General features: G+C 37.1%; 1 protein-coding gene across 5 annotated transcripts in view; it reads left to right on the top strand.

Annotated features, from left to right (window-relative positions):
- The window catches only part of adgrl1a (adhesion G protein-coupled receptor L1a), a 197,876-nt gene that overhangs the window by 110,675 nt on the left and 70,882 nt on the right, over positions 1-16,319 (top strand). For 4 of the 5 annotated variants that reach the window (XM_067381431.1, XM_067381428.1, XM_067381427.1 and 1 more), the window contains 2 exons: positions 6,419-6,632; positions 12,243-12,352. In XM_067381431.1, the coding sequence (XP_067237532.1) occupies positions 6,419-6,632; positions 12,243-12,352 (324 nt within the window). Of the gene's footprint in view, positions 1-5,947; positions 6,071-6,418; positions 6,633-12,242; positions 12,353-16,319 lie in introns of those variants that run through there. The other variant, XM_067381430.1, reaches the window with a different exon arrangement.

Raw genomic sequence — 16,319 nt, 5'->3', positions numbered from 1 at the left:
CTGAGTTCATTGCACCCTCCTTTTCAACTGTCTCACCCCATTTGCGTCTTGCCTGTCCTGTCTAGCTCTGTCCGTGTCCTTGTCTGTCTGTGTCAGTGTGTGTGTGTTCAAGACTGAGGGCACGGCCTCTCTACTCTGCTCTCTAAACCTCCCCCAGGCTTTAATTACTGCATTTGGATAATGAGTCAAATCCAATCACTCTTCTCCACTGTTCTGAATTAGTATACAGCTCCTATTATGGCAGCACCAGCCCCAGTTTCTTCACACCAGCTGCCCCGCAGTGACACGTCTTCATTTCTCGCCCCTCTTTCTTTCACTTCACTTAGAGAAAGACAGGATGGTGGGAGGAAACAAGAGGAAAAGAAATGTGATGGAAAAATCATTCAAGGGGGAAATATATGAATATGGAGCGGAAAGACCTGTTGATGGAGGAAAAAAGGAGGTTACACGCAGTGTCCATGCATAGATGCTTTTTGAATGAAAGATGGTGATATTGAAATGATATTTCCATTCCATGCAGTGTTTTATATTTACTCCGAGCAGTGGCTTACAGGCAATGTTGAGGAATGTACTTTAAAACTGTAGCCTGTCAGACATCCTACTCATCTTTTAATTAGATTAGATTACACAAAGCTTCAGTATATAAAAAGTAGTCAGGTACATGACACATGAAAAAAAATAAAAAAAAAAAAAAAAAAAAAATTATATATATATATATATATATATATATATATATATATATATATATATATATATATATATATATATATATATATATATATATATATATATATAATATAGAAAACCTTTCTAAAAATGAAGTCCACTTGATTTAATTTAATGTGTGCTTGTAGTGTTTATCTTAAAAGTATGTTTTAAAAAACTGTACTTGCAAATATAATATTGATAAAAAGCCACTTATGTGTGTTTAAAGCCCAATTAAAGCACAATTTCATTTCTTAAGTTCTTAAGTAGTGCTATTTGTTATTACAATTATTTTAAATATAGTAAATTACAAATTCATGATTACAAATGTGTAATCTCAAATATATGACACAGGTTTCAATAGAAATGATATAAGGGTATATTTTAGTTATCATAAATGCTCGTCAATGCCGTACATTTGGCAGTTCAGCCCTATTTCAAACACAATAGAAGTAATTGTGAAATTACATTTAAATATGTAAATCCTAGATAAGTGGGTCAAAAAAGCACTCTTAAGTTCAGTTATTTGCAATAAATCTAAAATTTAATCTATTTTAAATTTTCATTTAATTGTAAATATTGTAAATTTTGTATCAGAAAACATGCATTTAACATTTTTTTTAAGTGTATTGTTTTACAATATATTATTTCCGCAATAATCACTCTTTAAAAAGTTTAAAATGTATAATTATATTTACATACAGAGTGCAAAAACAAAACTAATTTTGTCCCTAAAGCTGGTAATGCTAAAACCGCAATGGCCAGTTACTAAACCCAATAAAATAAAATAAAATAAAATAAAATAAAATAAAATAAAATAAAATAAAATAAAATAAAATAAAATAAAATAAAATAAAATAAAATAAAATAAAATATTTTCACTCAGCAGAGTGAAATGATCCGCTAAAATGAATCAGACTTGCTAGTGCTACATATGAAAGAGAGAGAGAGAGAGAGAGAGAGGAGTGTTTAGAAGAGAGTGTTTGATTTACCTTAGTTCTCTCAGTTATAAAGCTGCCCACGCAATATAATATGACTTTAAAAAACTGTGATATAGCGTTGTACCATGCTGCGCCACTACTCTGGAAATAGCTTGTTAATGGCTACTTGCTAAAGCGACAGTATTTTAGAAACTGCAAAGCTGCTGTCACACTACAGAAAAATGTGGTTAAGTATTGCTACTTGTAGTTACTCTTCATTATTGATGAGGAATAGTGCTCATGGAGGCAATGCCAATTCGATTCTGGCTAGCCTCATTCCCTTTTCCCTTCCCCACTCGATTCTACCAATCATAAGTTTTGCAATTAAATAAAAGTGCTACAGTTAAAACACACATTCCTGAAGAAAGACAGTCCAGTTTGTACAGAGACTGTTACAGTTGGTTAAGATAGTTGCAGGGCTTTAAAGGCAAAGGACCAGTGATTCATCTTTTACAGCTACATATACTCTACACTCATTGATAAAAATCACATATCAGACTATGACTATCTGCTCCATTTTGCCCTACAGTATACAGGGATTGTACTGAGCAGTCAGTTAGTTCTAGGTCTAGCCGATGCTTGAGTAGTCCAGTCGCACATCACATGTGCTTGTTCAGTGGCACTGATGACAGCAGGAGGAAAATTCCTCTGTCCACAAACTGTGTCCCGGTTTATTTGCTTCTCATTTGTTTTGAATGCCATTCTGTTATGATCAAATATATTCGGAATTATGGGAATCTGAAAATACAGTGAGCAATTTGCATGTTATAAGAAAACTGCAGGGCGAACTTTTAAGATGAACTGTGATTATAAACATAGTGACTAACTTATAGTGTGACAGTTCAGCGTTTTTAAAATGGTATAGCTTTTTTCTAATTTTTTTGTTTAAATCAAAATAGTTCCATTTTCAGTTGTATAAACTGTGTTTTTTTTTTTAGTTTTATTAGTAATTTCGTGTCAGTTTATATGTTCAGTTTCATTGCTGTCACCCTAATTGAGATCCTCATTGATGATGCACTAGATCAGGGGTTCTAAACTCTGGCCCTCAAGGTCCAATTTCCTGCAGAGTTTACACCAAACACACATGAACCAGCTAGTCAAGGTCTTCAGGTTTACAAGACAGTTAAGGGTATGTGAGTTTAATCAAGGTTGGGCTAAACTCTGCAGGAAAGTCGATCTCGAGGGCCAGAGTTGAGAACCCCTGCTCTAGATAAATAGAACATGATGTTTCTATTTTTGCACAGCCATATGCCAATTATCATGACGTTGTAAGATTTGATTTCTCCCCCGTATAATTTCAGCTGTGCGGGACACACTCTGCTATCAGTTTTTCCAGTTGTTGTGTATTTCATTAAGATTAATAACCCACCATTCAATCAATTGCCTGACTTCCATAGGAATTCGTTGAAAAGGCTATCTCTGCTCTGCACCATTATGCACATTTTAGTTACACTTTCGCATTAGCGATTTAAAAGCGATGTGCAAAAGAGTGAACCCACACACCTCCCAGTGATACCACATATTGTTTAACTGGTGGGAAAATTTCCTCACCATCACAACCCTAATTACTAGTCGGCTACTAAAATTACGTAGCTGTGCAAGCCCTAATGCAGGTTTGAGAATACCAACCCTCACACTAGATAAACTTCAATGAATTAGATTAAATAACGCTACGTATCTCAAATACCCCTACTTAGGGTAGGACCAATGTTCCCTCTATTTTTTTTCCTCCCTGAGCAAAACTTTTCTCTGTTGAGTGCACATTTTGGCCATGTGATTTTGGTGTGTGATTGTAAATGTCTCAGAGTTTTGTTAGCATTCTGTGCCCATCATCCGTTATTTCCGCCACTTTTCATTAAAACATGACGTTTTATTTCACATTTCTTTTCGTTTCGCATTGCCTCTCGTATTGAGGTATTTAGTCCGCAAACATGAAAGTATTCTTAGCGCTACTGATTTGACTCAGGGCCAGCCAGCTCACACGCGCTCAATCGTTCTCTTTCAATGAAACCTGTAAACCACATTCACCAGTTCCATCTCTAAAATAACTCTAAAGCGGTGGTCCAGAGCACTGCAATTATTTCTCTTTTAAACTACTACAATCATTTTCATGTCTGTTCTCTGCGCGGCAATTATTTCTTCTGCGCGGCCGCTGCTTCAGAAGTGCGCGGCCACGCACGCGTGCATCTTAGAGGGAACATTGGGGAGGACCCTACCCTAACTTGGGGTAGGATCTAGAAGTTACCCATGGCAGTTATAAAATACGTTAACTCATACATAGTCAGCATGCTAGAGCATGTACTCTACCCAGCAGGCCACATCTCTATCCACTTACACATTCCAATTACACATTCCAAAAACGGACCCTGAACAAAGATTTCCTTGATAATTCTCTTTCAGATATTTACTTACCCAAGGTCATTTTCCTAATCATTTGTAGACCTGCTTATATCAAAAAGACAAAATGAAAATATAACTATCCTATCTTTTAAATGGGTTCCATCCTTTAGCCCTAGACTTTCCACTGTTTTAATTCGGATTACGAAGATTATTCCCTTCAGTCCAATTTCCCCTTCTGATTGGAGATAATATCTGTGGGAGCAGAATACACTCATAAATGAGAGAATGAGACTATTAATCCAGTAGCCATAGTTGAGTTTACGAGATAACTCCTTAGAGTTGGAGATACGGGCAGATAGAAACGAGAAATTATTGGGCTGACGCATTTGGCGTAGCTTGCGGGATGGCAACGTGCAGTGTGGGACGGACCAGCTTGCTGAAACTGTACAGTATGAACATGTGGGTGGGTGGGTGATTGGTTGGCTGTGTGATTGGCCTCCTGTGGCGAGGCAGTGCTGAGCTCAGAGTAATGGTTTAATCAGTGACCATCAGTATGGAGCTATGTGTTTGCTCCATGGGAATGCTGTGGAAACAAGACTGCATGCTGGCACACACTAATCCCATTTTACCTCTTTATATATGTGTGCATGTCATGTGGGCACGAGGGACTGAATGCACACCAGAACAGCCATGTTTACCTACAGCAAATCTCCCAATCATTCAAACAGGTCTGAGCCCTCAAACCTACACATTTTATGGCAAGATTACGCCATCCATCCCAGGAATGACTTGTGAGCTAGTCTGACAGCTACATGGCTGTGTAATGTATGATGCAGTTACATATGTCCACGTTCCATGGCAGCCACTAAGTGCTCAGGGTATATAAGAGAACAGGACAAGGATTACTGGACCGTTGCATGGGAAAACAGCTTAGAGAGACATGAGCATCTTCAAGTGTTCTTGGATGAATGGTTGACATTTGCAGACAACAGAGCATGCTTTAGATCCTGTGCGGCTCTGCGTAACATCTGACTTTCACATTGACCTCGGCGTGAAAAAGGGTGGCTCAAAACTGGAGAACTTTACGTTTTGGTCCTCCATCTCTTGTGCAAAGAAAAGGCAATTTTGTGTCTGAAGCTGAATGGATGTACTTGTTCCGTTTGTCCGTACAACAGAGTCTGCTGATTACTGTTACTTGCAGAAGCATGCATCGACTATGAAAATGTTCCCACTATTTGAATGCAAAGTCTTTGAAGCTGCAAGAGCTGAAGGAATGAATTTCAGGAGTACTGAGTGCTTCATTGATCAGTTTTTCCTGTGCATGAAACTCTGTGGGTCAGATCCACCCCCTCATCTTTCAGTACAATGGACAGCTCCACAGGTCCCCCCCTCTTTATTTGTCAGCACCGTGGAGAGCTCCACTGCCTGGTTTTTGTCCTTCTGTGAGTGGAGGCAGCTGGCGGCCATTTTACCAGGCTGGATCTTCAAACTCTTTGAAAGCTCTTGTTCAGATAAAGTATGCCACTCTGGGCCACTCTCGAGGCCCTCTCAGCCAGGCACAATGATTAACCCTACAGCACCTACAGCCCTCTTAACATGTCTCTCTCTCGCTCTCTTAAATTGAGTGTAAATGGCAGATGCAATGTGTGGGCAGAAAGGTTTGGTGGTGCATCTAGGGTCGGTTCTCTCCTCTTGGTGCTGGTTCCGCTCAGGTGTTTGGTCATTGGCTCCTGAAACGATTAGTACACATGGGAGCTGCTTTTCTATTCTCGAGCCTTGCATTAGGGTGGCGGGTGGCACCCGGCGGAGAGCTGTGTGAAGGAGTGGGAGGATGTTAACAGAGTGTGTGTATGTAACTCTCACAGTTTGCTTGAGCGAGAGGGTAAATAGCTTTCTCCTCGGGATTATGAAGGCTGGAAATATGATTACTGGCTGTGAAAAACCCTTGTCCATTCCTTTGATTACTTCTTTTTGGATATTTATTTTTTGTGCTGTAATGATCATCTCCATATGCTGTAATGCCAAGAGTTATTCTTAATGAACAGGTAACTTCATGACCTGCCAATTACATTAATAATCCATGCAAGCATTAGGCTTATTTTAAAATCAACATGAAGTCAATGTTGACCCATTATGTATGATTTATCATGTTATTCATAATGTTTTGTAAAAAAAAAAAAAAATTCTCTCTTTTCAATCCACTTCAATCCGACTTTTCATGATTCAGTCAATTCAAGTGTATAAAATCATGTCTCACTCTACACTTGTCCTCACTGAATATCCTGTTTCACTCAGAAATATGCAAAATTACAGAAGTAAAATGGGTTGTGAACAGTGTTAAGTGTTGACTTGAACAGTTCATACTTAATGTGCGTTTCTCTTTCTTCATGTAGCATTAAGTCGCTCTGCAATGCCATTTGGTCTGATGCGGAGGGAGTTGGCATGCGAGGGTTACCCCATCGAGCTCCGCTGCCCCGGCAGTGATGTCATTATGATCGAGACAGCCAACTACGGTCGCACGGACGACAAGATCTGTGATGCCGACCCCTTTCAGATGGAGAATGTACAGTGCTACCTTCCAGACGCCTTCAAGATCATGTCACAAAGGTACATCAGAGGATTGTTCATTTTTTTACAGTGTCTATATTTTTAGAAATGTTTGATTTTGTTTGATCAGTTATGAATATATGTGTGTGTGTGTGTGTGATCTGTGCTGGCAAAAATGAGTCAGAATGAGAGCAGGTTCATTTCGAGGCTACAGGCAAAACAAGTGAAAAATGTCTGTTTTGGCCAAAATTGAGGTTTTTACAAAAATGAGTTCATTAAGCCCTCATCTAGCGATCCCAATGCTCCAAACAGCAATTAAACATCTAAAAGTATCTTTATTTGTATGTTTTCTGGGAGGAGTACCTTTCCGCCCTCCATGAAAAATGCGGTTTTTCTCTGCTCGCTTCTTGACCACTGGTGCTTCCTCTTAGCACAAGTTTGGTATCTTTGTAAAGCGCAGCATTCCAACTTGAATATTCATAGTGAATTCTCAATGGCATGAGTCTGAACAAATGAAATGCGCTTTTCAAATTCATGCTGATGTAAACAAAATGATCTTACTCGCGGTGACTGACAGATGCGCACAAGGATGCCGTGATCAAAATATTCACAAAATTACAGAATTAAAAAATACTCTTGGCGAGTATTCACAAAAACATTATCTGTTTTGTCTTAAGTGAACGTTTGGTTAACTGTTGGGGAAAAACATCTGATGTGTAACATTATATTAGATCCGTGTGATACATAGGTCTTAATATAAAGGCTGTCTGTTTCATTATTGTTAAATCAAACAATTGTGGAATCATGGGAAAAAAGTTGAGCATATATTTCTTCCTATAGATATGGGTTTTGACTTGATTGTGCCAAATTTGGTGTTATTAACAGGGATTTTAAGGTTTGGTTGCTAAATGATTTTGTTTTGGAACCTTCAGATAACTTTAACTCGATTTTTCTCAAAATTGACTTTGTCAGATTCCAACAAATCATTTTTAATAACTCATTTTTGATAATTCGCTCATTGTGACTCATTTTGCCAGGAAATCATCATATTACAATTTCTGAAGGATCATGTGACTAGAGTAATGATGCTGAAAATTCAGCTTTGATCACAGGAATAAATTACATTTTAAAATATATTCAAATAGAAAACATTTGTTTTAATTTGTAATAATATTTCACAATACTGTAATACTGTATTTTAGATAAAATAAATGTAACCTTGAACATAAGACACCCCAACCGCAAACTTTCGAACAGTATATTATCATCAACAGTATGTTGTAATTAAAATAATTTCATTATCATCATGATGCATTTTTTTGGTCTTGTGTTCATTAGAGTATCCAAAAACATTTTTGTCAGAGACTTTGTTGACGAGATTAACACTGCATAGAAGAGAGGGTGGTATAAATGTTACAAATGACTCTGACTGTTCATGTCACTGTTTTGTTTGCATGCTCTGTGTATTCCAGAGTGTATTGATATGGTTGAGTGCTTAAGTGACTGTTTAGCGTGTGTGTTTGAATAATGTGAGCATAACTGTTGTGTGTGTGTGTGTGTGTGTGTGTGTGTGTGTGTGTGTGTGTGTGTGTGTGTGTGTGTGTGTGTGTGTGTGTGTGTGTGTGTGTGTGTGTGTGTGTGTGTGTGTCCGCCTGCAGTTCCAGTCCCTGTCTGTGCTCAGCATTTGCTTCCTCAGAGACGAGATCAATGATTCCCTATTCTAGCTATCCATCAGCCTTGTAATAGAGAGAGAGAGAGAAAGAGAGAGAGGGAGATATAGAAAGAGAAGGAAAAGAGGAGGCATGTGAGAGGGATGAGTAGATTGAGAGAGGGATTGGAATGATGCTGCACTAGTAGAGAGATGATGAGGGGATATAGAGAGAGGGATTTGAAAAGAGAAGTGCCTCTGCATCTGTTTGAGGGAGAATAAATCTTTACTGTGCTATATCTGGGTTTGCATTTTATACCGATAACAGCCCTGCATTTATACATTTATCTACTTTAGACCGAAGCAATATAGCTCTAAGTAGGTCTGAGCGGGAGGAATAGTCGGCTACCTCTGCATCCCTTCGACTGACACTGTCTGTCATATGATCACGAATAGTGAGAAATTATTACCGTTGCTTAGGCTCATACTTATGACTAGACATATGAGCAAACCCTTAATCCTAAGTATTACATTTCAACATGTGACCTATGTCACATGAATGAAACCTCAAATCATGCATCTTGTTGAGGAGAGGTATGATATTACTTTTCCAAGCTATCAGACTTGTGAAGGAGACTTTGGCCAGTAAGCAATCACAGAGCAACATGATAAAAAAAAAAAAAAAAAAAAAAAAAGAAACACTCATAACACCTTAGCACTAAACTAGTGGTCAATCAATATATTATTCTATAATAGATTTATTCTACAAACCTTGCAAACTTGCAGTTATTCGATCTCCAAAAGATGTATTCTGTGCATCTCTTACTTATTAATGTTGTGTAATGATGATCTGTCTGTGAAAAGAATGGGGGAGTAAAAATGGTTAGATATTTCTATTGTTACTGGACACTCACAAAACAGAAACCTTAAAATAATTGATCTCAAACCCTGCTGTTGTTATATAAAGTAAAAATCAGTTTGTTTGCATTTTTGTTTGTTTATTTTTTTAAAGATTTTTTTTGAAATGTCATTGTTTTTTGACTAATTGATTTTTTTTAGATTTATTATTTCAAATTATTTAAGTGAATGTTATGTAAAATAAATATTAGCTGTATTGCAGCAATGTTGTGTTCGGTTTTGTACACTACTGTTAAAATGTTTGGGGTCTTTAGGATTTTTTATTTTATTATGATATTTCAAATTATTATAATTTTGAAAATTATTATATTTTTCTCTTATGTTCACCAAGACCTAATTTGTTTGATGAAAATAAAAAACAGTATTACAGTAATATTGTGAAATGTAATTACAATTTAAATGAACTGTTTCCAATGTGAATATATTTTAAAATGTAATTTATTCCTTTGCTGAATTTTCAGCATCATTACTCCAGTCTTCAGTGTCACATGATCCTTCTGAAATCATTCTAATATGCTGGAATTGTGGCTAATTATATTATATTATATTATATTATATTATATTATATTATATTATATTATATTATATTATATTATATTATATTATATTATATTATATTATATTATATTATATTATATTATATTATAGTTTGAGGACCACTGATATAGACAAATTATGCAAATTCAAATGCAGTAGATTAACATTTTAGTTTCTTTGTAGCTAATAATTAACTGCCAAAAAAAAAAAAAAAAAACACCTACACACAATATGATCATCAAAAACAATCTTAGTGTGATTTCTGTAATTAGTTTTTATATTATATTATATTACACATAATTATAATTGAACTGTTAAATTGTTCTGCATGAGTTTTTAAAAATGAGTTACATATATACACACAGTCAAACCAAAAACATATTCAGACATTTTTTATATTTTTGATATATTTTTACTACTGGGTGCACGACATTTAATTTATGTAAGTGAGGATAGCAAAATAAAGTAAACTGTGGCATATTATAGCCAAAACATGTTTTATTTTAATAAGTAATTATTTGACATAATTAAGATAACTCTATGATCTTGTCATATTTTATTTTTTAACTATAGTGAATAAACTGTATGTTCAAGGTGTCTGGATAGTTTTTGATTTGTGGTCCATATAAGATGTGAATGTTCTGCATACCCAAGCCATTCGTGGACTCGGCAACTAATATTAACATTATAAATTACTATTAAATCCCTTGTTTGAGGTGTACCATAAAGCTCACATGATTGGTGATGCATATGTAACTGACCGTAATTTATTTATTTGCCAAACGACGGTAATTTTCTTTAAATCTGCCAGTTACGGAGACTTCCGGGTAAGCTGGTCTACTGCAGCTTTTGTGCCTTCACGCTTTTGTTATGGAGCATCATCATTGTCGCGCGTTCTCGTTGGTTCGCTGGCCTATGGGAGTTTTCATGGCAGGATAAGCTGTGATCGAATCGCTCGCCCAAGAGGAAAAATGAGCTGCTGCCAAATCTCGATCACTGAAAATCACATTGTATTTGATACAAAACTAACTTGACTTAGCCAAATGGGGAAAGAAAATCATAACTAAAACTATTTTCATAAGTATTTCATTTTCTCCATAGAGAATTTTTTATGAAAACTTGTCAAAACTTGTTTAAGACAGTCCTACTATAACTAGGCCTATCAGAGGATATTTATATTTATATAATTGACGCAGTAGTGTTTTTTATTTGTCATATCTGATTTAGATCTGTGTCCTAAACCGATACGTTTAAAGGTGAAGTATGTTGTTTCTGTGACAAAAGCGGATTACAAATATACAGCATATTTTGCAAACGCACCTTTCGCATGTCGCGCCTCCATCGACTCAAACATCACAAAAGCTCTTACAGGTGCTTGTGAAGGCACGTCTCAACAGGTAAATATGGGCTACTCTCAATAAAAGGTCCAACATATTAGAAATACTTTTCGCTGTATTGCTATTTGTCATGAGCAAGCAAATGAGAATGCACATTAGCTATAAACCCATTCAACGTACTGTAACTGCATCAGCCACCCAGCATACCCGGTTAAAATGTCAGCGCTCGCCACTGAGATATATATATACAAAACGGCCGAAATGTCATGACACAAACAGAAACCACGAGGTCAGCTCCTCTGATGCATCTGTAGCGGACGTTATTCCTTTAATCGCAGCACTAAAGCGTCTCCTAAGCAAAGTGGTTGAGACGGACCACGGAGTGAAAACAATGAAAAGTACACTCTTAGAGTCTGTCAGCACACGTTTCACTGAGATCCTCTGCACATCGCGACTCTACTTGATCCGCGTTATGAAGACCATTACTTTGATGCAGAAATAAAGCAGCGCGCACGAGAAATGATCCAGGCCGCGATGGATGCGGAGAACCCGCGCGTGGAGAAGGAGACAGAGCAGCGCCGAGCGCAGGAAAAAAAAACACCAGATGAGGGCATGCACCCTCGTTTTCTGATATGTTCAGTGAAATCCTACAAGAAATATTTACTAAAATGTTTAACTTGACCCCACTCATGTGTACATTAAATAATAATGTACAGGACATTATTATTTAATGTACACATGAGTGGGGTCAAGTTAAACAGTATAATTTGAATTGTATTTTATACTGTGCATTGTTATTATACTATAATATTAATTATACAAATATTTGTATAATTTGTAATGATTTATTCTTTGAAACATTAATATTAATTTATGCATTTGCAATGCCTTGCCTTGCTTTTTTTTTTTTTTTTTTTTGCCTTGGTTTCCTCGTTTTCGGTTTTCGGTTTCGGCCAAGAATTTTCATTTCGGTGCATCCCTAATAATATATATATATATATATATATATATATATATATATATATATATATATATATATATATATATATATATATATATATATATATATGTGTGTGTGTGTCAATTCCCGGACGAGCCCCCGATTTTTTACTGCCGTGAAGATTCTTTCCAACAAGATAGATAGATAGATCGATCGATCGATCTGTGGCCTGAAGGAATGATCCTTGACTTTGCTTTTTTTTTCTCTCTCTTTCTCTCTGGTCTTCTCAGGTGTAATAATCGGACTCAGTGTGTGGTGGTGGCTGGGTCTGATGTTTTTCCTGACCCCTGTCCAGGAACCTACAAGTACCTGGAGATCCAGTATGAATGTGTGCCATACAGTGAGTAACCATGCAGACACTCCATCCCAACAGCCCCACCCCCTCACCTCTCCTGTCCCACTCCTTCACCTCCCCAACCCCACCCCACCTAAACCCTGCCCCCTCAACCAGCTGCTGCCATCCACACACACACACACACACTCACTCACTCATGCTCAGTCATGCACACACACACTCACGAGTGCGTTCTCTCTCCTTCACGCACTCACATACACACATCCTCTCCATTCTTTCTCTCTTTCTTACACTCACACACACACTCTCTCTCACACTTTAAACCGTTTTTTTCCATCGACAGTGCGACGTTCCAGAGGCTGAGGGAGATTTTCACATCGGGGAGGTGCTTCGTACACAAACAAACACACAAACCGGGGCAGATAAGCATTCAATATCCCCAGCGCTGTGCAGACTCAGCCTTTATTGGCGATCATAAACATACAAACACACTCGTGCACAGCCTCACACAGTAACAAAATGACCCCGAGGGTGCTTTATCTGGCATTAAACACCTTTACCTCCCCTCTGACAGACAATCAAAATGAAAATTGGGCCGCAGCAAGGCAGCGAGAGAGAGGCGGCTCGCTGTGTGCGTGCGTTGCACAATGGGAATGTTAACACAAACCTCAAATTTATTTCAGACAGCACGACCCAAAGTCGCACACATGCTAATATTCCCATGGCAACGCTCGGCTTTCCGTGGCGCTGCTTCGCTCACGAATGAGAGGCAGGTGTGAATTTCGAGCGAGCGAACGCCGACTCGACCGTGTTCGGGAGCTGGACTCGTGTGAAAATCTCCTGTCAGACGGTACCCCCCTCCTCCCCCTCATGAGCGCTGACTTTACGTGTGCAGGTGGTCCAGACGGGGCCATGATTCAGCGGAGGGTGGGTCTGTGGGGCTTTAGGTATGTAGTTTGGTTTTGGGGGGAAGTTAATGGGTTTTACTGTGAGCGGGAAGGGGGTTATTAACTCTAATCTATAATCCTGGGGTCAGTTTCTCTGCTCTTCCCACAGGAAATAAAGAGGATGGACTACAACCCGCCAGTTCGCTTTGCCCACTAATCCTCCTTTCTCTTTTTTTCTCTCTTTCAGTGTTCTGCTTTCTTCGTGTGCTCTTCTCATTCATAAGCACTGTTCTGACATTTTTAATTTTCTAGTCCAGTCCATTGTTTCACTCGCTTTTTTTTCTTTTTCTTTTCTCTCTTCGTTTCTCTTTGGATTCACCTGCTGCATTTTTTTTTTTGTCTTGTACGCAGACACGCTCTTTAGCCTTCATCTCTTTTCTTTTTTTTATCTTTGATATGCTTTTATTCGATCTCCACCATCACTTCCCCTTTTTCTGTCTCTTTCTCTTTCTTTTGCAGGTTTTGGGAAGCATCCAGAAGAGTTGAGCGTTTATCTTTAAAGCTCTCAGACTCTCTTACACACACACTTGTACAGAATGAACGTGACTCTTCAGCCCACACTCTTTGACCACCTTTGCTCAGCAGCCGTAATCCTCAATCCGCTTCTACACAAACACATCGAAACACAGAGTGCAAATACTCTTCCTCGCTTTCTTCTTTCCGTGCTTAGCGAGACTCAGATTTACTTCAGAGGCAGCGGCTAGTCTCTCCCTCTCTCTCAAAAACTCAATGTCGTTCTTTGTTAGTTCATATTTTAACAGTATTCTGGGTAACACTTTGTTTTAAGGTGACATAGTTACACGTTACATGTAATAACAATAAATTATTCATAATTACATGTGCATGTAACTATCCTAAACCAAACTCTGTAACACTTTATTTTAGTGTCATTGTTACATATGTTACATGTAGTTACTGTAGTAATAACTATAAATTATGCATAATTGTATGCAACTAACCCTAAACCAAACCAAATCCTAATCTAAACCCTACATGAAGTTACTCAGTATTTAAATGTATAATTACAGTGTAACAAAGACACTTTAACCCAAAATTCTAAATTCTAACCCTACCTAAGATCATGTAGTTAATAATTACTTAGAAAGTACTTATTTGTGTAATTTTACCACAACAACGCAAAGTTGTCAAAATATTTTTTTTTTTTTATATCTTTTGTTATTTGTAGTACTTTTGTTTCTTTATTATTTTGACAGTATTTCTTTTTAGTTTTTTTTTTTTTTTTTTTTTTTTTTAAACAGTTTTCTTTTATTTTGTCTTATTTTTAGGGCCCAAGCACTGGTGGTGTGAGGACCCTTTTGTAATTGTTCGGTCAATTATTCTTCTTCGAAACGAATCACATTTTTGAAAGCCTAAACATGCTTGAAAACTCATAAAACTTTTGCACACACGTCAGGAGTGGTGAAAAATTACATCTGATATGGGTTTCAGAATTAGGTGTGTCAAAACGGCTTGATAGCACCACCTACAAAATTTCAATTTAGCACCCTTCGTGCTACATTTCACGTAGGGTAAATTCAGGTTGATTGGGACACTTTTTCCAAGTCATTTCAATGGCAAAAAGTGTCCCAATCACCCTGATTCAAGTATGAAATTCATGTTTCATGTACAAGTATGAAATTCACGTTTCACGCACAGGTATGAAATTGGTAGATACATGCAAAATCTGAAAACCCAACAGGAACTGAGACATTTTGAATTTTCTCTGCAAAATTTTTACAGATTTTGCCATTTCCTGAAGTTGTACTTTACCGAACTCCTCCTAGAGCTTTAATAAGATCAACAATATATGGTCAGTCTAATCTAAAGGCCTTTGCAACGTTAAATTACAAACATCTTGAGTTTTCATTGAATGGCGTGTTTGATATTTCGCCATGAAACAGGAAGTTGTTGTAACTCTGGCATATAATGTTCGATCTGCCTCAAATGTCACATGTTTGATTAGTGCTCTGGCCTGAAGACATCTACATGCCAAAATTTAGTTATAGTCATATCGTTGGTCACATTATTTTAGTTATTAATTATTTGTGTCATATTTTTTTGTGGTTATTTGTTGTTTTGCATTGTCTTGACAGTATTCCATTATTTCCATTTTATATTGTTTATTCCTTGTTTTGACAGAATTTCCTTTCTTAGTTGTTTAAATATTATTTTGTATTCTTCATTTTATTTTCTTCATTATTGTTTAGTGGTGTAACGATATCCTCATGTCACGATTCATATTACGATACTGAACTCACAATACACTATTATTGCGATACTCCAAGACAGAAAGTAAAAGGAAAACAAAAATTTACCGTTAATTCAAATGCTAAAGTGTACAGTATTACACTGGGGGTGGAAATGAATAGGCTTGGACTTGGTGAACTATGCACAACACATATTGTCACTATCCACAGTACGATATTGTTGCATTTTTGTTATGCTATATATTGTGACACGATATATTGTTACACCCCTATTATTTTTACAGCACTTCTTTTTTTATATACATAATATGTTTTTTATTTTTATTTTTTATTATTCAACAGTTGAATTATTTCATCTTCGTTCTTTCAGCATTACTTCGTTATTTTATCTCAGTATTATTTCAGCAATGTTTTCCTCTGTGTTTTCATTAGTCTGACAATATTCTTTTTGTTCTCATGGTTATTTTGTTTCTGCAATATTTCATTAATAATTTGTCTTATTCCTTTCATGCATGAGCGAAAAACAAAACTTTGGCTTGACTTTGGTATTCTGTTTTTTTCTTGTACTCTCTCTATATATTTATAGTAGGTTAGAATCTTTCATTGTTTCTAGTGGAGTAAGTGTGTAGGGCAGGCTAGTTTGCGGCTGCTACGTCGGCGCGTTAGCATGTCATATGTTGGCGAGCAACAAGCAGGTGAGTCACATCTGAAACGCTAGCACGATTCACCACTCTGCTCACCGCTTCATTTAGCCTGTCACAGTTATTTTCGTCTTTTTTTTCTTCCTCCCCAGTTGCCATCTCTAGAATGTTGGTTTGAAATAGCACCGTGCGCAGAGGTGAGAAGATGCGTGATTAA

This window comes from Chanodichthys erythropterus, chromosome 3 (assembly GCF_024489055.1).
Source record: "Chanodichthys erythropterus isolate Z2021 chromosome 3, ASM2448905v1, whole genome shotgun sequence".
Classification (NCBI taxonomy): Eukaryota; Metazoa; Chordata; class Actinopteri; order Cypriniformes; family Xenocyprididae; genus Chanodichthys; species Chanodichthys erythropterus.
Note: the sequence above shows the minus strand (reverse complement) of the source record. Positions and strands in the feature narration are given on the sequence as shown.